Source organism: Passer montanus, unplaced genomic scaffold, assembly GCF_014805655.1.
Source record: "Passer montanus isolate IOZ18808 unplaced genomic scaffold, ASM1480565v1 scaffold59, whole genome shotgun sequence".
NCBI classification, from domain to species: domain Eukaryota; kingdom Metazoa; phylum Chordata; class Aves; order Passeriformes; family Passeridae; genus Passer; species Passer montanus.
In genome coordinates, this window is record NW_024370926.1 from 2,029,000 (window position 1) to 2,052,405 (window position 23,406).

Here is a 23,406-nt window from a genome sequence, read left to right on the forward strand (position 1 = left end):
TTGATTCATGTCTTCTAGAGCCAAACCTATCATTTTGCTGATCTGTGTTAAGGTGGTTTCCAAGTTTTCAACTAAAACAATTAAAATGTTTGTTATTGTCCACATTTTGTAGTTGCTTGGGTTTGAGATAGTTTTAATGTCACAGAAGGAAATCACTTTGATGCAGGAAGGACATTAGTGACCAGAATAATTTCCTTTTCCATTTAAAATAACGGGGTGTGACAAGTTCCTCTTCTTTTCTTTTCATTCTAAAATTTCTTGAGGTTTTGCTTTCATAGTAAAACAGGAAAAAAATCAAAGCTTAAGCTGGAATATTGTTGTTTTCTGTAAAAATTAAGGCCTTTCAGTGAATGTAGAGTTACAAGTTTTCCTGCCTGTCCACCCATCTGGCCTCTGGGCTGGTGCTTCAAACCATAGAATCATAAAACCATCGAATGGTCTTAGCTGGAGGAATCTTAAAGCCCATCCAGTGCCACCCCTGCCATGGCAGGGACACCTTCCACTGTCCCAGGCTGCTCCAAGCCCTGTCCAGCCTGGCCTTGGGCACTGCCAGGGATCCAGGGGCAGCCACAACTGCTCTGGGCACCTGTGCCAGGGCCTCAGCACCCTCCCAGGGAACAATTCCTTCTCAATATCCCACCTAACCCTGCCCTCTCTCAGTTTGAAGCCATCCCCCCTTGTGTGCCACTCTTGTAAATTGTCTCTCTCCATCCTTCTTGTGGGTCCAGGAAGGCCCCAGTGAAGACAATCTGAAAGTCTTCTCTTTTCCAAGCTGAACAAATGCAATTCTCTCAGCCTTTCCTTGTAGGAACCATGTTCCATCCCTCAAATCAACTTTGCAGCTGTTCTTTGGGCTTGCTTCAGCAGGTCCATGTGCTCCCCACGTGTCTACCCAAGAGTCTCATGAACACATCTGTGTCCAGAGTAGAAAAGACACAAAAAAACCCCTCCATCTCCTGTTCCTGGTCTCAGGCTCTGGGATATCCTTCCCAGCTCCCAGTTGTCTTTGTTAGATGGACTTCACATTCCATCTGTCTTGTGGCAGCCCTGTGTTGTGTGGGGTTTTTGGGAATTGATTTACAGACCCTGCCCCAGGAGCCTCTTGACATTAGCCATGCATGGCAGCCCCCATTTTTGGAACCTTCACAGCCTTCCAGCTGCTCATTTCTCAAAAAAAACCAACCCAAAAATGGTTTTAGGCAGCATTAGATACATGGATTTCATGCTTGAAGGTCAACTTGAAGGGTTATGGTGAGAGATGAGGGAGGGTCTATTTGGGATGTTGTAGGATGGAGTGGGGGCTGCCCATCACCTTCTTCCCTGTGAGCCCCTCTGGTGCCAGGAGATGTGAGACAGCCCTTCACTGGTTTAGGATCATAACACCACAGATGTATTGTGAAAAAACATCTTTTTAGAGAATCCACTTTTCACAATTTGTCTAAATTTCATCATGTGGCTGAGATTCTTCTAAGGGATGTGGCACCTCAGAGGGGCAGCCAAAGTGAGTTAGAAAGGAACAGGAACTGAGCTGAACCTCTGGAAACCTGGATGAATTATAAGAAAGGATTTGGAGGAGGATTTTGGAAAGGATTTGGTGGCACCTTGCTGTTAGGGGGTTCCCTACAAAGGGAGAAGCACTTAAGTCATCTACAAGAGAACATAAATCCCCTCTGTTATGAGCAGATGGACATCCTTTAATTTGACTTCTTCACCAAGACTAGCTAGACAAAAGGGGCAAAGTCACTCCTGGTGCTCAGTTTTTAATATTTGGTGGGATTTAAGTGCCCTCAGGGCCTTACCCTGGGTCATTTGGCAAGTTGCAGCCTTGCTGTTCAGCATTAATAAATGAAGTTATTTTCCCTGTGTCGGGGACCCCAGAAGGACGTCTCTGGAGGAAGCTCTCAAAAAGCCTCTCCAGGAGGAATAGCAAAACAAAGCTCAGGAATGACAGAATCCAGGGAGAAGCAAGCAGCTGTAGGAGTCTCCACACGCTGCTCCTGATGTGTCAAGGACTTTTGACGTGCTGAGAAGGTGGTGACCTTGAAAAGTCAGCAGAGTGGTGCTGTACAGTGAGGTCATCCAGAGCTGAAACCTTCTCTTTTTCTGAAAAAACCTCTAAGCAGGTATTTCCTGCATATTTCTCCCTCCTAACCTGGCTGGGGTGTCCATTCCAAGAGGGAGGGTACATGTAATTTATTAAGAAGGTGGCCAGGTACTTATTTACAACGGCTCTGCTGAAGGAGCAGATAGATTGAGATAAGGGAAATGAAGAGCTCTCTAGGTGTGTTGGCAAAGAAAAATGCTCACTGGATGTTGAATTAAACACTTCAGGGCATGCAAGGCTTAAAGATAAGCTAAGAACTTTGGCTGTGGACATACAGAGCAGTGTTTTCATGGCTCCTCCTGTGCTAATGGGAAGAAAAGCCTGATTGGTTTGAAAGGAAGAACTCTTTGACCCTTTCCTTTGGTTCAGACTTGAGCAGAGCCTGTTCTGGGCATGAGTGTGTTTGTAAAATTGAGAGCTTCAGGAATTCTCCACGGAAAAGGAGAGGTTGGGGTCAGTGCATCCAGGAAATGATGGTGCTTAGGGAATTTGAAGGTGATGCCTGGTTAGACCTCAGTAGATGACACTCAGCCCATTTCTCTACACCACATTTTCAAAATTACCCACATGAAGGAGATTGTTTAGGAGGAGAACTCAGGAGAGTGGAAAAATGCAAATGCCAGGTTTGATCATTGGAAACAGTGAGAAAAAAATGAATGATGGGAGCTACGAGAGAGTTGAGCAACACTGAAATGAGATTCTGATCTTTATAGACTTTCCCAATCTTTTCTAAAGGTTTGGTTGTTGGGTTGTTGTTGGGTTTTTTCTGGGTGGAGGAGAAGGTTGGAAGGTTCATAAGGTTCCCACCTGATGATCAATAATAATGACAGGGAGCTGAAAGAACTGGGTTCTCCTAAAGATAAATTGACTTTAGAGAGAGAGAAAGTGTTTACACCTGGAAGCAAAGTAGAAACCAAAAGAGGGTGCTCGGGGAGATGTTATCACACTCCAGGAGCTGCGAGTGAGCCAGGAGCAGGAGGAGCAGGAGAAGGAGGAGGAGGAGGAGGAGAGGAAGGTGCTCAGCTCTGCTCAACAGCAGAGCCACTGCTCAAAACATCTCCCACATCACTGAGGGAGATGTTTTGAGATTCCACCCTGCACCTCCAGCTGAGAGTCAGTGACTGCACAGTGCCCCATGAAACGCCAAATTTGCGTTGCACCGTCTCGGGGCCTGATGACACCTTGAGAACAAGGCTCTTGCTGGAGATTGTCTTTTGCAGATTAAACTTTCCAGACTGTAACGCAGACCAAAGTGAGGTGTGACTGTTTCCCTGCTGTACTGAGCAGGGAGCAGTGTGAAAAAGCAATTAGAGATATTTCTATATGTTTTGGTTTTTTTTTTTTAGATAATCTTCCCAGCAAAGGAAACGAATAGTTGAGGGCACCAACCTATAAACTCCTCTTCTTTGACTGGTATTTTCATTTTACCACTTAGTAACCACCAAAAAAACCAACCCAGAGATAGGCTTGAGTTTGGCTGTTCATATTATTAAAGTTTATGAGGTTGGAATCCTAAACTTCATCGGGTCCTACTGATATAGCTCAGAAAATCCTTCTGGCTTCACAACATTGTGGATGGAGCCTGCAATGGGTTGATGGTAACTCAGTGGATGCTTTATCTTTGTTGGGAACTGGGTAAGGGACTTTGGAAAGCTTTGGGAAGGATGTTGGTGAATGGAGTTGATGTGGAAACAAACTCTACAGATGTTCCCACAAAGTTAACCTCAGACACCAGAAAATATCCACATTTTGGACTCCCTGTAGTCAGTGGCTGGAGGATGAATAGGAACAAGTAAATAATGTTGTTCCCTGGAGACTTCAATGAAGGAATCTCTCCAGATTGTTTGCAGAGACAGGACCACTTACCTCCCAATCCTAAAGCTGGGAATACCCCTTAAGTCCCAATCTTGTGGGAGTTCAAAGGATTAAAATTTGGGTATGTGGCATTGTAAAACTCAACAAGGTGACAGAGGCAACTCAACAAGTCCTCTGAAGCCTGAAACAATGTTTTAGAAGGTGTCTTTAGTCCAGAAATTTTGGTCCAGTGCTTTGTATAATAATTAACAGCGAAACAAAAATGTACACTTGGCACAGGCTCCATTTCACAGATGGCATTCTGCCAGCTGTGTACCCTGAATTAATCTAAAGCTCAAAAAACCCCCTATCTAGCCACTGAGATAAGGAAAATTAGTTTAATGGGTCCTTTCCTCAGTTTTCTCCTGTGGGTTCCTGCAGGAACTTGTCTCCTTCCTCCAGCTGAGCTCTCTGCGTGGCCTTCAACCCAGGGCTGAACTTTCCTGGGTGGGATAGTTTCAAGGAACTCATCCATCCTCGTTGTCAGGGATCATGGTGTGATTCACCTGGAGACTTCCAGGGTGCAGACATGCCCCAGCCACCCGTGGGGGTTTGAGTCTCGCCAGCACAGCCTCTGGGGGCAAGGCCATGATTCACCCCAGCCCAAAGCACACACCTCAACTGGGCAGGGGAAGCCTGGTCTGGAGATGTCTGCTTCTCTCTGATCTCCTGGGGTCAGCAGATCAGCTGGAGACACCCCAGCAAGCGTTGGAGTGTGGGTGACAGTGACACAATTTCGTGTCAGGGTGAGCTGCCTTCCCTCTTTTAATGTGATGGGAAAAAGGGGCACTTCTGGAGGGCAGTTCATGCCATTCATCTCAGCCTCCCTCCCTGGGGTAGGATGAATTGTCCTCTAATGTTGAGATTAATCATCTCCCAGAAGTCCAGCAGAGCTGGAAAGAGGCATCTAAGTTCAGGAAATCAGCTGGAAATTCTTTGCTTTTCCACACACCTTCCACCTTGTCCATCTAAAGTTCATTTACTGGAGGGCACCTTCTTGGCTGAGCTGATTATCCAGGTTCTAAACTCCTAGCTGGAGCCATTTGGGATCCAGAAATGGATGTCCTTATTTGCTTGGAGAGGATGGATGTGTAAGGCTTAGTCTGCAGTTAGCAAAGCCCTTGAGATGTGGCTCCTGACCATGTGAATGTCACCTTCTTCTCACTTCTGTCCCCTCTTGACCAGGTCCTCTCCAGGAAAGGAGTTAATTGGCTGCAAGGACCCTTCTCTTTAAAACAAAATAATTTTAAAATAATTTTTATCCTAGCTAGAGAACTGCTGAAGTCAAGGTAATTTTCTTCTGGACTTTGGCAACGATTGAATTCTTGTGTTATTTTTTAAGTCAGAGCAAAAGAGAGTGAAGGCTTTATTCCCTGACAGCCCTGTTGATAATTCAAACACACCAGGCTGTTCCCTAATGAAAACCACACAACAAAAAATGAATGTAAACAGAAATACACACTGCCCAGGCAGGTTCCTTTGTCATTAATTCAGGGCAGAAAAGACAATCAAGAGATTTAATTAGAAGAAAAGGAAATTATACTCTAAAAATCCCTTCAGTTTTAGTAATCAAGGTTATTATTAGAAGCATCAGTAAAAAACACTTTAAAAATCTATCTAATTAGCTGCATATCTGCTGATCTCCCTGCAGAGCTGACTTGTTTGTCTCCAAGGCTTCACCAGCATAAAGGTTCATGGACACTCCTTTCAAGACTTCCACTGGGCTGAGCACTGAGTTTACACTCAAGTTTAATTGGGATTGGTTTTTGGTTGTTGGTTTTGGCTTTAATTTCACTCCCCTCACTTTAACCAAAGCCCCACAGAATGATGCTGCTCCCCTTCCCAAATTCTTGGTGCTGCCTTTCCAAAGACTCAGAGCTTGATGGCTTCAGCTGCTGGAGTTATTCTTTTGGGAAGCTCTGAAAGTGCTTGTGACTCAGCTGCCAAAATTTCCAATAAAACATCTTGTACAGGTGTGCTCGTGAAGGAAGGAAGGAAGGAAGGAAGGAAGGAAGGAAGGAAGGAAGGAAGGAAATATTTCACAGCGAAGAATTAAAGCTTTGGGAAGATAAAGAGAAGGGAAGGAAGATATTAAAAGCAGAGTTTTTTGCCTTGTGGGCCTATATGGAACTGATATTTTGGGGAAGGATAACAATGAAAATGGTGTTTTCTGGTGAGGAGGAATGCAGAGGAACTAAAGATGTTGATATTTTCTATCCGCATTCTTCTTAACCAAGCACAAAGGTGAAACCCAGCTTGACAGCATCTCTTTTCCCCTGTTTTTCTTGCCCAGGTCGCTGGCCATTGGTCACCAGTACTCGTCCCTGGGGACTCAGCCCATCCTCTGTGGGAGCATCCCGGGCCTGGTGCCCAAGCAGCTGCGCTTCTGTCGGAACTACGTGGAGATCATGCCCAGCGTGGCAGAAGGTGTAAAGATTGGCATCCAGGAATGCCAACACCAGTTTCGAGGCAGAAGGTGGAACTGCACCACTGTCAACGACAGCTTGGCCATCTTTGGGCCCGTGCTGGATAAAGGTGAGTGAGGAGCTGCGGATTTGGGAGGATGAATGCCCGTGGTGGAGTGGCAGCAGAGATCTTGAGAAACCTCCTGTGAACTCGTTCCCTTCTGAAAAAAATCCTGTAAAATGTCCTGCAAGAGACAGGGCTTGAGCTGGACAAAGGAGTGGAGTTATCTCAGTTCCAGCTGGGAGCAGGAGGTTGGGCTAGAGACCTCCCTGAATCTCTTTCAGCATGAGTTATCCCATGATCCTGCACCCCTGGGAATGAGCACAGGGGGTTGCTGTGTTTGCAGTGCTCAGGCTGGACCTGGCTCCTTTTCTGAGCCCGTGCTGTGATTTCAGCTCTCTAGAGGATGGCAGAGGGGAAATGATGGGCTGTTGGGAATGGTTCCCAGGGACTGGACTTATCAGATAACAGCAGTTTTTATACTATCATGAAATACAATGAAGATCAAAGGCCTGGGGAAATCACCATCAATTAATGCTGCTGCTTTCCTTGGTTGTGAACACAGTAAATTAGGACAGGGTGCAAATTCAGGCAACTGTTTTCGCACCCCTTGATAGAAGTGGGAACTCTTAGAAATTTTTTGTCCTAGGTTGTTGAATCTCGTGAGATTTAAGCCCTAAACTAAGCTTAAGTATCTGGTCTTTTCCCTTATAAGTTGGTAAGAGCCTGTGAGAACTCCATTATCATTCTTTGAATTTGTTGGGTGTCTTTTAAAATCCAGCTTGCTCCTGTTGGTCTCACTAAGTGTGGGATAAGTTTTACCTTTCCTTTACCACAAAATGGCTTTCCTTTCCTTTCCTTTCCTTTCCTTTCCTTTCCTTTCCTTTCCTTTCCTTTCCTTTCCTTTCCTTTCCTTTCCTTTCCTTTCCTTTCCTTTCCTTTCCTTTCCTTTCCTTTCCTTTCCTTTCTTCCCTTTCCCTTTCCCTTTCCCTTTCCCTTCCCTCATATGAAAGAGGAAGCGTCTGGAATATTTTCATATTGTATGTAATTGATCTTTTCCCACCTTGGGGTGTGTTCTGCAGTGCTTCCCATCTGGTTTATTTTTTAGTTTTTCCCCCTGCTGCATTTCTCAGAACACATTTGGGCATTTTCTTCCCCCAGACCAGGTTGCTCCAAGCCCCATCCAACCCGGCCTTGAGGACTCCCAGGGATGGGGAGTCCATGACCTCTCTGGGCAATGTTCTCCCAGACAGTCTGGGATTTTACACCCCACATCTCCTGTAGCAATTATCCTCGTGGATAAACTGCTCCTCACCTCCCTGCTGACCGGAGGAACCCCAATCCCACAATCTGCCAAATTCCCTTATCTCCCACAGTGCCGGCACCAAGGGTCTGTCCCTGCTCCACACTGGAGGCTCTCCGTAGCCAGGCTCGGGGAGGGAGAGGAGACTGGGACGATTTCATAACTGAAGAATGTTGTTCCTTGAGGGAGAATCAAACCACCCTTCAGTTTTGCTTCACCTACAGCAGGAGGGGGAGAGAAAAAAAAACAGCTCAGTCGCATTCTTGTGCGGCAGATCCCCCAGGGTAGGAACATACTTGAGCTCCTACCCAGAAAGAGAGAAGGGGAAAAGGAGAGAGAGAAAGCAAGGAAGCAAAAATCTGTTTTGCAGCTTGGATTTTAAATCACCCAGGATGTGAGTGCAGCTCTTGCAGGAGTCAGTGCACCCCATCCTCCCTCAGCAGCTCCTAAAGCATCTCTCCTTTGCCTCACAGGGGACTATCTGCACTCCTTTCACTGAAAAGGATCGATTTTAATGCCTTCAGGAAATCCTTTCCAGGCCCAAATCTCGCTGAGGCTGCCTCACAGTCTGGCTGCCCTTGCTGCCGTGGTAGCTCATTGCTCATTCAGGACTAGGCTTGAGCTGTGATTCAGCAGTGCCAAACTGTCACCAGACTCTGGTCCTGTTAGGAGCCATGTTCTGATATCTCATCTAAAACCAGACTCTTTTTCCCCATCAGCCTTTTTTATGGAAAAAGATCCCACATGTTTTAGCTAAGACTATATTTATGTATAATATTTTTTAGCCAGGCCTGATCTCCAAAGGTCCCTTCCAACCCTAACAACTCTGGGATTTTGGAGTGAATCACACATTAAACAGGAATGGCATTGATGAGCTCAGCTTCCAGGGAATGGTGACGTCCAGGGGATCCTGACCTCCTGCTGTTGAAGACAACACTTGACCCTAAATCCCTCTTGTTCTTTGTATGTCACCCAGGGCAGAGGAAGGGCAGAAATCCCCCATCCCACCCTATTTGAGTACTTCCCTATTCAATTACCCAGAGAGGTGTGGACTCTCTATCCCTGGCAGTGTCCAAGGCCAGGTTGGATGGGCTTGGAGCAACCTGGGAAGGTGGAAGGTGTCCCTGCCTGTGGAATGTGTCCCTGCCCATGGCAGGGGTGTAACGAGATGAGCTTTAGGGTCAGCGCTGTGGGACGGGGTTTTTCTCCTCCTCTGTGGTCTTGGGAGTGTATGGGCAGGAGTGCAGCTTCATGGAGAAACATTCAGACAGGTGCCACTCTTGGGTCTTCCTTGCAAATCCCCAGGAAATGGGAGTTTTGGTCAGTTTGGACTACTTGGAATGCAAAAACCAGGATTCCTGTATGGGGAAAGAACTGAGTCTGATCTCTTTCTCTCTACCTGAACTTAATCTGCTTGTTGTTTCTGATATAAAGACACTACAACTCATTTCTAGTGTGCCAGAAGCTCAAATCTCAACTGCTGGACAGTAGAAAGAACCTCCCACTTGAATTTTTGCAACAAAATAATCAAAAGGAAAAATCCTGTAATATTGAAAGGGAAAATACTGTTATTTGTTTCTCCACCTGTATTTTATGAAGTGGAGAAAACCATGGCAATGGCCACATGACCTGAAGTGACCACTGAGCCACAGCTCATGCTCAGCCACTTCTCTGAGAGGCCTGGCAGTTTTTAATGCAGTTGTTGCACCTTTCAGTTCACCACGGAGAAGGGAAGATTTTTGAGTTGCCTCTATAAAGACACAGGATAAAGCTTTAGAGAATGTAGGAAAAGGAAACCCCATAACTGACAGCAGAAAGTGAGCAGTGCAACCTGACAGGCATTTTCCATCTCCAGCTGAAGTGCCATGCATTGGGAATTGTGCCTATTGCCTTTATTTTAGCTTTTGTTGCCTGAAGAGGCTGTTCATGCTTAAGCTGTGAGTTTAGAGTCTCTCGGTGCCGCGTGAGCTCTCTTTGAAACTCCTCTGGGCAGAAATATGAACCAATCTCCAGAGAAGTAATACAATTAAAGCTTATCGTGGTCCTGTCTCTTTAAAGGACCTCGGCACATAATTTAGTCAAAATAAAAGTTTCCTCTCTCTCCTCTCCCCCATTCAATAAAAGTAAATTACCTCCAACTATTTAAGCCCGCTGTTCGTTTAAATTTAAAAAGGGAGCCCTTGTCCATCTATTTCTTTCACTCACTCCCACCTCCTTCTGCTAAAGACTGGCCAGGGCTTTAAACCTGCCAGCTGGGCTGAGAAATGGTTAATAGTTATTGTGGAGGAGCAGCTTTTAATGAACTATTGAAGAATGATACATTGATGGAGTAATGGGAGTTTAAGTCTCTCTGTAATGAAACAGGTTCTCAGCGCCGACCCATTGTGGTGTAAATACGGCACGTCTCTCCCACTGTTTGGTCAGGACTAAATAGCAGAGGCCAGAGGGGGGTCTGCTTATGGGGTCTCCGCTTTAGTTAATCAATCTGATTGGATTAGGGTCACTGCGATCCCTAATAATGTCAAAGGTTACGCCAAACTGGATTAAATGCTTTGTTGGAGAGGGCTCGGATTCTTTCAGCCCCGGCCGGCAGGGCTTGTTTATTAGACTTTAACACTCGTGTGCAGCCTTGGGAAGCCCTTTCTGTGTGCACTGGGAGCACGAGGGGGTGGGAAGGAGCCAGGGCAGGGGTGTCCCGTGGCTCTGCACCCTTGGGATGTGCCCTGTGAGGATGTACATCAAATCCCCCAGTGGACAAATGAGAGCCTAACGGTGACCAAGGCCCGTGGGGCATAAATTCATTCCGGAAATAATGGCTGGCCACTGACCCCGCTCCGAGGCAAATGTCGGGAGTCACAGCAGTGGTGGAGTGACCCTCTGCTCGTGTCCCCTGGGGTTAATCCTGTCTGTGTCCCGCAAAGCCCTGTCCTTTCACTGAATTCACAGAATTCCCAGAATTCCCAGAATGGCCAGGTTGGAAGAGACCTTCAAGATCATTGAGTCAACCCAGCCCCAACAGCTCAACTCAACCCTGGCACCCAGTGCCACATCCAGGCTTTGTTAAACACACCCAGGGATGGGGACTGCACCACCTCCCCGGGCAGCCATTCCAGAACTTTAGCACTCTTGCTGTGAAAAACTTTCCTGATACCCAGCCTGTATTTCCCTGGGTGCAGCTGGAGGCTGTGTGCTCTGGTTGTGTCAGTGCTGCTGCAGACAGAGCCCAGCCCCAGCTGAGCACAGGCACCTTTCAGGAGCTGTGCAGGGTGATGAGGGCAGCCCTGAGTCTCCTTTCTGATGCAGCTGCTGTTTGGGCACCCACCAGGCTGAGCATGGGATGAAATATGGAGTATTTCAGACCACTGCATTGCTTTGCTGTTAAATTGGGGGGTGATAGGGCCTTCCAGCACTTCCATTTCAAATCAAGGTGGGATGGGATCTCCCTGTCATCTTACCCAGAATGACCATAAAGCCTAAATATTTTCTATTGTCCTCCCTCATCACATTCCTGCAGATGACAGTGTCCTGCAGTGTCCTTCAGGATGTGACACCTGAAGGTAACCCCAAGTAACCCCTTTGAAGGTCCCTGGCAGTGGAGAGGGGCAGCACTAGCAGCGTGTAACCAGCAGGGATCTGAAATCCCTGGATCTCCAGAGCCTCATTCCTTCCCACAGCAGAGCACACAATGCCTGTTCATGGCCTGACGTGACTGTCATTATCCAAGCAGGCTTCTTGCATGATCCAGACTGGAGAATTTCCCCTCGAGACTTCTGGAATGAGCCCAAAATCTGAATTTGACTGCAACATCTCTTCCCAAAGGACATTTTGCCTTGACATATCACCAAGAGATAGACAGCCTCCTCTTTACAAATCTCCTCCACTACTCTGGTGGTGACAACCAGCCCCTCTATCTTCTCTTCTAGCACTGACCATTTTCTTTGCTACTCAAACTTCCTAAAAAGTTAAAACAGGGGCCTGCAGAAGAGCAGTGGGTCAGCAAAACTTTGAGTTCTTGATGCCAGATAGTGAGACAGGTCGAGGTGGTTCCAGTTGTTACTGGGGTCCTCCAGGGCATGATTCATCTGATGTATTCCAGACAGTTCGGATTAAATTATTCACACCCTGACGTTTCTACACGTCTCCATCAATCACTGAGGGAATCCAGGGAGACTGGCTCTGGATGAGAAGACTCTTGCTCTCAGGGACTACACGAAGGGCAGAGCAGGCATCTGTCTAGCTCCTGAGAGAGGTGGGATTCAAATCACATCCAGTTTCTTGTGGAATGCTGGGCACTGTCACCTTTGCTGCCAGGCTGATTTTGGGCTCGGCTCATTTGTGAAGTTTGGTTTATTTTGGACTCTAGACATTTTGGGGATAAGCCCCATGTGTTCTTTCTCTCAGGAAAGCCCAAACAAAGCTGTGTTCAAGGGCTGACTCTTCACCATTGTGGATGAGGAAGCTCATCTCGTGTCTGGTGAAATCCATGTGAGTTTTTCCCCCAGATCAGGCAAGAATGCAACAAGACTTTTAAATTCAGTTACAATCCCTTGGAGTCACAAGTCTCCTCCGTATTTTCTTCTTGCTGTGTCATAACAGCATTGCTCCCCAGGCTCCCTGATGGGCCTGATCTCATCTCCCAGAGTTAGCTGTCAAAGTCTGAGCGAGTCACCCCAGGCTCCCTTTGCAATCAGTGGAGAGCAGTCGGCATCTCTGGGGAGCAATTCATCTGACCTATCTCAGACACCTATCTCAGGATAACATGAATCATAGCAAGATGTTTATTTCTCTCCATTGACTATAGAGGGAGCCTAGGGCTACAGCCTCAGACTTCCATGGGTGCTTCTTAGAGGCCCATTTTGGGGGCAGATTGTTCCCACCCCTCACATTTCTCCTGTTAGAAAGCAGTCCTGACATCCAGCCCCATCTGGAGAGGCCATTTTAGTGATGGAACCCCATGGCACATGGAAAGGATCTCCTGGACCACTGAACGCAGCCAGTCCCTTGCTATTCAAGGCATAACAACATCTCATAATGATTTAAAATTAATCCATTTAGCAGATCTCATCATATTTTCCTGATGGCATTCTGGCATCTCAGTTGTCTCCGAGCCAAACGGAGTTTGGAGACTCCCCCCTCCTTTTCCCTGCTCTGGATCAGCCTTCTCCACTTCTGCAATAAAGTAAGGCATGAGCAGAAAGCCACAAGATACTGATCCATCCAGGAGGTTTGTTACATGTAGGAGGTACTCTCTGCTCTCTCATGAAACTCTTCCCAAGAGGATCTGATTTCCAGCCACACCCCGTCTACCTCCCCGCTAATGGCAATTTGGGCAGCTGCCCTGGTATCAACAACGGAGATCTACAAACTCTGCCCTGTAACTATGGGGAAGGAAACTGGAAGGATCAGGATTGGAAATGTGACTGTGCAAGCTCTGCTCAGCCGGCAGGATGCACAAATCCCGCGGGCCAGAGGTCTGCCAGCGCTGCTGGGGGAAAGGCAGGCCTCGAGACAGGAGCTCCAGTTGGGTTTAGTGGCCGTGGAAATTGAGCTTGGAGTGGGGATTGCTGCGTGAGGTGAGGGGATGAGCCCATTCCAGCCCAAATTCCCGGCTGCAGTATTCCTCACCTGGGTTTTGGGGAGCTAACGCAGTGCAGGCAGCGTGCTGGAGCTGCAGCACGCTGGACAAGCACTTTGGGGAGGTCTGGAGAAGCTGTGGCTGCAGCCCACAGAGTCCTGGGGGATTTTCAGCTCCCCCTGAGCCTTGGCAAGAGCTGCAGGTTGCAAAGGCAGCAAACAGAGATGCTGAGGAAAGGTGCCAAGGTGTTATCCCTCAGCTTTTGGGAAAAGGAGTGCACTGAGGTGGTGAGGAGCTCCTTCTCTTGCTGCTGGAGCCAGGTAGGACCATCAGAGGGGCCACTTCATCCTCTGGTGACTTCTGAGGTGTCCAAGGACAAGGCCTGGGCAGGGATGGCACCCAGGAGACTGTGGATAACATCACCCCTGGCTGCATCTGCCTCTCCATGCCCAGTGCCCTCGGCTTCGTGGGCTCAAGCGTTTTTGGGGTTCCTTCACTGACCTCATCAGCTCCCTACCTGCACAGTGAGCCCGGGATAAAGATCTGGCTCCTGTGCATCTGGAGAGGAGACAGCCCACATAAACAGCTGGAAACAGCTGGAAATAAACAGCCAACACCCGGTGCAGGCTGCAAACCCTGAGAGGAGTGATGGGGAAAAGGAAATGGTAGCAATTCCAGGAGCTGATCCCGTTTGCTCCCTGCGCTCCCTCCACCTCCCACTCATCTGTCAACCCTGACGTGCAGGGGCTTTCTGGTTTGGTTTGGTTTTTTGTTTTTGTTTTTTTGTTTGTTTGGGGTTTTGTGTGGGGTTCTTTTTTTGTTTTTGATGGGGTTTTTTGGGGTTTTGAGGTTTTTTTTGGTAGGGGATTTTGGGGGTTTTGGTGGTTTTTTTTCTTTTTTTTTGTTGTTTTGTATTTAATTATTTTTGGTGGGGTTTGGGGAGTTTTTGTTTGGGTTTTTTTTGCTTAGTTTTTGGGTTTGTTTATTTTTTGTAATTTTTTTTGGTTTTTGGGTTTTGGTTTTTTTTTAGTTTTGTTTAGTTTTGTGGGGATTGTATTTTTGGGTTTATTTGGGGTTTTTTTGTTTGTGTGGGTTTTTTGTTGTTGTTTTTGGGGTTTTTTTCTTTTTCTTTTTTTTTTTTTTTTTTTCCCCTGGCTACTTAACCATTAGACAGGGGATCAGGGAAGGGACAAGCAACAAGACAGCCCGTGGCTACAGAACCGGTGGCGTCTCTCCCGGCGGCGGGAGGCACTGGAAGAGGCACTGGAACCTTCTGCCTCGGGCTGCGCTCACAATGCGCCGCGCTGGCAGGGAGCGCTGCGCGGAATTACGGATTTATTTCCTTCCCCCCCTTCCCCTCTCCCTGCTGGGTACATTCCCCAAAGCGGGCTCAGGTTGGTGGCAACAAGGAGCTCCCTCTGCCGCATCCCGAGAGTGCCAAGTCCAAGCGTGGGAGCTAGCCCTAGACAAAAGGGAACAGCAGAGGGAGCTGAATTAGCATCCCTTTGTCCCGGGAGAATCCCGGCCCCAAACGGGCCCTTGGCGCGCCACGGGAGGCACAAACACACACACACACACACGCATGGACGGGAGCCAAGCAGGGAAACAGCGACAGAAGAGGCTTGGTCGCCTTCACCCGGATGCTGGGGGGGAAGGGGGATGAGCTGGGGGCTGATTTGGGATGGCTCCGGAACCGCAGAGCGCCGTGCCTGGGTGGGTTTGGCTGGTTGAGGAGATAAATGTGTTTGCTGCATCTCAAAGGGCCAAAAAGAGTGAAAAATGTGTTTTCTATTCCCTCCTGACAAAGAGGGATGCAAGCCTGGGAATGTGGCTTTTCTTCCCCGGGAGATGCGTTCGGAGCTGGCAGTGCTGAATAGAGGAGGGGATTTTAAGGCCAGAAGGGGCTGTGGGATCATCTGGTTGTGTACAGGCTAACCTAGAACAGAGGAAAGCTAAACCCTGAGACATCAGCTGGATTCTTGTTTAACCAGCAGAGATTTCTCTCCTCTCCTTCCTCGAGCAGATAAGGGAAAACCAGGGTGGATAAAGGTGCCCTGCCTGGTGTTTCCTGTGAGGGGCTTGCATGGCAGTGTCTCCTGCAGAGCAGGAGTTTCCCAGCAGGATATTGCTTAACACAATCCCTGCTGAGCTCTGGTGCAGGAGGAATCCTGTGCTTGGATGGTTCAGCCTCTCTCACTCCTTGTTTCCTCAGCCTAACCTTTCTGGGAGCATCTCCTTCAACGTGAGGGCTTGCCCATCCGAGAAGATCCACAGGGTTAAGAGAGAGGAAGGGATCAGTCACACCAGGAGAGGGAATGGCTCAAGAGGGTTGGTGTGACTCTGGATTTCTGTTCAGGGATCAGTCACACCAGGAGAGGGTTGGTGTGACTCTGGATTTCTGTTGTGCAGGTGAACGATGTGCTCCTAGGAACGATGAGGGCACAGCTGACTCGAGTCTGAGCAGTGAGGACAAAGGAGGAAAGAAGGTTTTGGGGTCTCCAAAATCTTGGGAGATGCAAAGGGGTCAGAGAGCTCCACCTGATGTAGGTGGGGAGTTTTCCTGTGCAAAGGAGCTGCACAGAAGTGGCATTTTTTGGAAAACAGCATGAGATGGGTGAAGGAGTGAGGGTTATGTGAGGCTGACCCCAAGACACAAAGCCCTGCAGTGTGTGGTGCTCTGTCTCCTGCCCACCTCCTGTGCTCCCAGGGGTCACAGAGATGCTCCTGGAGAGGCCACTGCCAGGTGGGCCCACAAAAGAGGGATGTGGATGTCCCACAGTGTGGAAATGCTCCAGGGAAGGGCTTGAAGGAAACTGTTGTGGGCTGGTTTTGGTCTGGGCAGGCTTTTTAAGGAGGTGGAAGGTGGCGTGGTGAACCTCAGGGAAGCTCTGGAGCTTTGGCTGGAGGTGACCCTAAAATCTGATGGCGAAGCCATCTATGGAATGTGAATTCTATAGGTGTTAGGAGGTTCTTTACTCAGAGGGTGGAGAGGCACTGGGACAGATTTTCCATGGAAGCTGTGGCTGCCCCTGGATCCCTGGCAGTGCCCAAGGCCAGGTTGGATGGGGCTTGGAGCACCCTGGCATAGTGGAAGGTGTCCCTGATCATGGTTAGGGTAACACTGGATGATCTTTGAAGTCCCTTCCAACCCAATGTTTGTATGCTGCTGTGAAAACACAAAGAGAAATGCAGAAAGTCACCAGATCCTGGGAAATGCTTGAGCTGTCCTCAAGCCCTGGGAGCAGGTCCTGACTGGAGAAACAGAAAGTGCCTTTCACTTTTTGTTTCAATTTGACTCATCTCACCCTTCCCAGAGAAGAAAAGCAGTTCAGGAGCAGTGGTGGGGAACAAGACAGAGAGGAGAGGTCCTGGTTCTGGTTCTGGATCCAGCAGAGCGGATCCTCCTTCCCCTCCTCTCCATTTCCCACGGAGCCACCACAGAACCACCTGGATATTCCAAAGCAGGTCACAAGCAGGGCCCTGCAACTCCTGAAACACAGTTTAGGAACTTTAATTGGCCTCCATGAGCGTTTCTGTGCAGTTTGATGGACAGGGCAGCAACGCTTCCCTGGTAAGGCTGCAGTTTGCTGACTCAGCACCTGGCACAATTTCCTCCCCATTATTTCCAGGTGCTAAATCACATTCAATGATAGCTAATAATTATGGTTTATCCTTCCCTAATCACGCTGCTTTCCCAGGGAAGCTGTTGCCACAGGGATGTTGTGGGAGTGTGAATGGGTGGGGAGGGCACCAGGAGATGTTTCTGCTCACCCGGAGCCACAGAAAAGTTGGAGACCCCTTAGGCTAAGCACATCAGATTCAGCCTAGGAGATACTGTATCTTGTCAAAAATGTGTTTATTTACTCTTCTGAGCCAGTTTGCCATCAGAAAAAAGAAGCTGTACCAAACTGGAGATGTTTTGCAAGTTCCCCTTAATTTCCAAGGGAAAAAAACCCCACAACTTTGGTTTTTTCCTGACGTTTCTTTAATTTCTTTTTTTATTTTTGCACATTTCAGATAGTTTAATTTGAATTATTGAAAATGAGGCATTTTATTTCTTTAATTTAAATGTGATCTTATGCTAAAATAGAAAATCATTAAACCATCTTAGACTCACACCTTTAGCATTTTATAGAATATAAAAATGTTTTTTATATTATTGAGGCTGAATGATTCTTCTCAAAAAAAAAAAAGTCTGACATTAACAAGATAAAACACTTAATCAGCCCAAAAATTCAGACTCTTACATGATCCATCAGATTTTCAACTCTTAAAAAAAAAAAGCAAAACAGAATTTCCCAGAATATGTTAAATTAATTTTGGCCCTTGTTACTAACCTTAGCCATGGTATGAACTCCAAACTCCTTCATTCTCCTAAATCCTGAATTAAAATTGAGCAGTGGTCACCTAAACCCCCCTCTAAATTCATAAAACCACCTCACAGCTCTATGATGTGTAGCTGTAGGAGATAAGACCCAAATCTGTGGTTTATTTTCAAGTTACAACTGCTGAGTCCTGACACGAAGATGTTCCCCCAGGAAATTGCACAGATTTTTCTTAGGGAAAAATTAAGGCTGAAAATTTATTTGAGTGCAGTTGGGTTTGGTGGAGAAATTTGGTTTTGTTCATGTAGGATCTCAAATCTGCTTTTCTGATTGGACTTAAGATACAGATTCCTTGAGAGATGAATTTGAATATGTAAATGAATCCTGAGGGGGTAGATGGGAGCCCTGTGGAGCCCAGTTTTTATGGGAAACATTCTGTGGTACTCTGGTGAAATTTATATTCGAGTTATAATCCTTGCCCAGTGCCTAAAATTAAGAATATTCTTTGCATTTTGCTCCCCTGAGCAAGGGGTCTTCTCCTTCAAGATCCATCACTTGCACCTGAACACTTCAGACATGATTTGGTGACTCTGAAGGCAAATATTAAGTTCTGTTTATGGCTTTATTAATTCTAACTCTGGCCCAAACACACCCTGATACCATTGGTCTCCGTGGATCAGGAAAGATTGAGGAGGATACAAACGTTTTATCATCAAATTCTCTATCCCATTGTTTTTCCATTGGGAAAGACAATGGATTTTGTCTGCTGCTGTTGGCTCTCAAGAGGACTGAACTCCTGAAATTGCCAACCAGCAGAAAATCACCACCTCAGCTCTCATGTCTGTGTTTCCAGTGTTCTCAGTAACTAAATCAAATAATCAATAGCCAATATGTGAGAAGAATCAAGTCAGAGAACCACAGAATGGTTTGGGTTGGAAGGGGCCTTAAAGAGCATCCATTTCCAGCTGCAACACATTTAAAGTTAAAAACTCTCCCTAAAATCTCCTCACTTCAATCAATGCCTCCAGAACATTCCTGCCCTATCAGTCATCAACACTTTTGTTCATTTATAGGATAGTTTGGGAAAACCATAGGAGAAACCATGGGAAAACCATGGGAAAAAAGGAGGAAAATTGAGGTGATGTTCGTGGTTTTTTAGCAGGAGCAATTTCATGACCTTTCCTCTTTCCTGCCCTTCCCTTTTCCTGCTCTTTCCTTTTCCTGCTTTTCTCTTTTCCCAGCTTTTCCCTCGTCCTGCTTCTGAGCCAGCTGGGCCAGCTGAAAAGGGGTCAAGAAGGATTGGGATGAAAAATAATAAGTTTGGGAAAAAAAGAGGAAAATGGAGATGATGTCAGTGATTTTCTTGTGGGAATAATTTCCTCATCTTTCCTCTTTCCTGTCCTTCCTCTTTCCTGCTCTTCCCTTTTCCTGCTTTTCCCTCTTCTCAGCTTTTCCCTCTTCCCACTCCAGAGCCAGCTGGGCTGGCTGGAAAAAGGTTGGGATCTGAAGGAAAAGACTGGGGAAAAAAGGAGGAAAATGGAGGTGATTTTTGGAAGGGATCTTTAAAGGTCACCTAGTCCAAGCCCTGCCATGAGCAGGGACATCTTGGACTGGGTCAGATTGCTCAGATCCCCATCCAGCCTCTCCTTGGATGTTTCCAGTACATGTTAAAGCTACTGTGACATCCCTGAAATCCTCACACCAACCTGACATAAAGCCATAGAGTCATTTTTTTAAAAGAAACAGTGAAGTGCAAAAGGTATTTGTTTTGTGGGTTGATTTTTTTTTTAAGGATTCCAAACATAGTTCCATATTTAACCTGATTTTTCACATATACTTTGCTCCAACACCCACCAGTATAGCACAGCACAAGCCTCTTACACTGGTGCTGGCTACAAAATACCAATTATTCCAAGTGTGGAGAGTGGGGTAGATGCAATTTAAAACCATATGGATCAGCATTCCAGCTGGAAAAGAGCCTGTAATCACTGGTGCTGCAACTCAGTGAGGTCACTGCGTCAAGCACCCTGGATAATTCACTACATGTATTTACCCATTTTATGGGGCTGACCACTAATGTGGTTGGCTAAAAGCTGGAAGTATATTGGGCTTTTCTTGGTAGGGATGGGTCTTCTGATATTTAAGAGGCTTGGAGCTCACTGCTGGTTTGTAAATGCAGGGCTGCACCTTCTTTTGTGAGGTTTGTGACTCGTGGTGCTTTAGGCTTTTATTTGGTTCCATCGACGCTGCCAGAACAAGGAGGGTGCTCTTAGCTCAGACTGGGCACGTGGGGAAGTTAGCCTGGCTTAAAATGACAGAGGAGCTAAGCTTGGTGCTGATTGGGATCAGGCAGCTTGGGATGAACCCCAGTGTGGGATGGTGGCTCCTCTTCCCGTTATCACCACGGGTGATGCACATCAGCAGGTCGAGGCTGGTGGTGTACCAGGACTCCCTCAGAGTGTGGTGGTGGCTCCTCTGGAGCTGATCTGAGCAGGAAAACCACATCCCAGAGTGACCCAGCCTGGGCTCCAGCACCTACTGGGCACAGCCCTGCTGCTCACAGGCCACAGCCAGGCCAGAAACCATCAACAAAATACTGGAGAGCAAGCCACAAGTGATCCAGGAGCTGCTGGGGAGTCATTCCAGCCCTCACAGCTTGAATTCAGCTCCTCACCTAAGATAAAACCCAAACCTACCTTGAACCTCACCCAGGCAAGTGCACAAACTGCCCTGCCATAAAAACTGATTTAACCCAACTGAGGTTAACCAGCTTGGGTGAAAGATTTGCCTTCCTTGTGTAAAAGTCACCATGTGGGAGCTCTTCATCTCAGTGCTTGACCTTTAACCAGCTCTGTGAGACTGTGGGGATCTGCAGATAGTGGTAATTTTATGTCCTGGGTTAAAAATGCATTTATTCAAGAGGACTCTGAGCATGTTGCACTCAACATTAAAATAAGAGCAAACACAGGCTCTGAAATTCAAAGAATCCCTGCAATTCCTCCCCAAAACCTCTCTCTGCTTTGTTTAGCTGAGCTCTCAGTTCCTGAACTCTGTGTAGGCTTCTACCAATCCCCAAAATTAGCACCAAGGTTGGTGGTGATGCCCAAAACACTATTATCCACAACAGAACAAACATGGAGATTGGAAGGAAAACATCCCAAAATTCCCACTGTAGCAAGAAACAGCACAAAAGATTGTGCATATTCAAGAAAGTCAAGAGGATAGTGAGACCCAGGAATGATTTATGGGCAGGATATAACATTTATAAGATTTCTTATCGTCATTGGCATTGTTCTACTGCAGGGCAGGATTGGGCAGCGTGTGGGTGACCCAGCCTCTGCCTCCTCCACACCAGGAGGCCCAGCAGAGCCATGGCTGAACATCTGAGCAGTAATTCTCATCTCCAGAGCAGCAGTGTGGCCTCCAGGAAAAAGCCAGGAGCCACCCCTGATTCCCTACACCCACGGACAGCTTTCCACCCTCCCCAGCTCAGATCCATTGTCAGCACAGGCAAAGGCCCCACATCCCATTGCCAGTTGCTTAATCCATTCCTTCCCGCCCCACAGCCCTTACAATAACACCCCACTGAGGGGATCCACCTCCCAGGAAATCCTCCTTTAACACCCTCCAAAGGAGCAGCCAGATTTATCTCTGCTGTTGTTCTGGAGAGCTAAGTGAGGACTCATCTGTTCTAATCCCCTCTTTAAGGTTTCCAGTTGAGGCCTGCGCTCCCATATTAGCATTCCTGACAGCTCCTACGTGTGCCCTGCGAGGCTCCATGGAGGGGAATCACCTACCAGCAGCTGCCCCAGGTGCCCCACTATCCCTCTCTGAAGGTACAGATGAAGGAGCTTTTGGAATCACCCCATAAAAATTCCTGAAATGAAGACTTGGGTTAGATGGGCCCGGAGATCTTTTTCAGAATGAATCTCATGACTCGGCCTTTCCTGGAGAATTTGGAGACTGCTCCTTCAGCGTGGCACATGGCATTTTCATTAGGCTTGTTTTTGGTGTAGCAGATTTTGAGATTTCCCAGAATCAAACTCCTGGAATGGTTTGGGTTGGAAGACACCTCAAAGATCATCCCATTCCAACTTCCTGCCATGGGCAGGGGCACCTTCCACTATCCCAAGTTGTTCCAAGCCCTGTTCAACCTGGCCTTGGATTCTTCCAGGAATGGGCCCCCCCTAGATTCTCCTGGGCAACTTGTGCCAGGGTCTTACCACCTTCTGGGTAAAGTTCTTTGTCAAATTGGCAGAATTCACATCCTGTAGGTGGCTTTGCCTTCAGTTCTAGGGTCACCTACAGGGGGTGGGACACTCACAGGTTAAACAACAATGACTTTAAGCTGAAGGGCAAGAGGGTTAGATGGGATCTTGGGGGAAAAATTCCTCCCTGTGAGGGTGCTGATCTGGCACAGGGTGCCCAGAGCAGCTGTGGCTGCTCTTGGATCCCTGGCAGTGATCAAGACTAGGCTGGACAGGGCTTGGAGCAACCTGGGACAGTAGAAGGTGTCCCTGCCATGGCAGGGGTGGGACTGGGTGATCTTCCAGTTCCTCTCCAGCCCAAACCACTCCATCATTCTGGGAGTCCATTTAATCCAGTACATCCACTGAGCTCCTGAATGATATTGCCCACTGACCAGACTGTTTGGAACATGTGATTCACAAGCTCCAGAATTTCCACTCCTCCCAGCTGACCAGGGAGAAGCATCTGCTTGTTGGGATGCATTTTACAGCCTGGAACCATCAGCAGCTTTGTTGTGCCAGGCCAAATCCCAATTTCAGTCCTGCAAACCTTTAGCTGGCAAGTCTGGAGCTGCACAGAAGACGTGAGCCATTTGCATGATTAAAGGTTGCTGGACCAAACTGATCAGAAAGATTCAGCAAGTTCCCCAAGCCCAGCATGAGCACAGATCCACTTGGGAATGGGCTCTGGGCACGGAACTGGCTTCTCCTCAGAGTGGCTTCCACGAGAGCTGGATGTTCCCAGCTTCTCTCAGGACTGATCTCTGCACCTGCAGAGTGAATTCCTCTAAATGTTTTTGTGGTTTTGGTGGCTTTTCCTTTATAATATCAAAACCTGATGCTTTGATTAGAGATGGGGAGGTGGTGGTGGGGGTGAATCTGACAGTGCTTTCTGGTATTTACTCCCTAATTGAAATATCACCTTGAGGTATTTATAAAAAAAATATTAAATTGGCCCAGATATTTTTGTATGAATAAGGCTTTAATTAACTTTTTACATATTAAATGTACATCAGTGGAAATAGTTAGACAAATAGCAGGGGTGTTAGTCATGCAGAAGCAAGGGGATGATTCAGTCAGGGACTGCGTGTGTTGCAGCAGCCTCTCCCTCCGAGGGCACATGTGAGAGATGCTGAGAGGGAAGAGAAATTAGCATGAGAGATGGAAGCGAGCGTGGAGAGGGAACAAATTCAAAAAAGGCCAGGAGAAAGGCGAGGCTCCCAGCGGAATTAGAAATTAAGGGCTCCCTTGCTTACGCAGGAATAACTCGCAGAGCCCAGGGAGCTGAGCTCTGTTACACAACTCCACAGCTCCATCCTCCCCTTCCCTTCGCTCCCACCCCCTCCTTGGCCCAAAGGTTAATTTGACAAGTTCTCCTCCACGTCCAGCCCGGTGGCAGGGGCAGAGTTTGGGAAGAGCAGAGTAACGGTGAGGGCAGCGAAGCGCGAGCAGGGATCGCCCCGGGACGGGGTGGGAGCCCCGACCTGGGAGGTTTTGGAGAACAGGTTAGACAAACATCTGTCAGGATGGCT

The 23,406-nt window shown here is 47.5% G+C and overlaps 1 protein-coding gene across 1 annotated transcript in view; it reads left to right on the plus strand.

Moving 5' to 3' along the window:
• The window catches only part of WNT3A (Wnt family member 3A), an 86,600-nt gene that overhangs the window by 43,618 nt on the left and 19,576 nt on the right, over nt 1-23,406 (plus strand). The window contains exon 2 of the mRNA XM_039726517.1: nt 6,252-6,493. Coding sequence (XP_039582451.1) covers nt 6,252-6,493 — 242 coding nt within the window. The remainder of the gene's footprint in view (nt 1-6,251; nt 6,494-23,406) is intronic.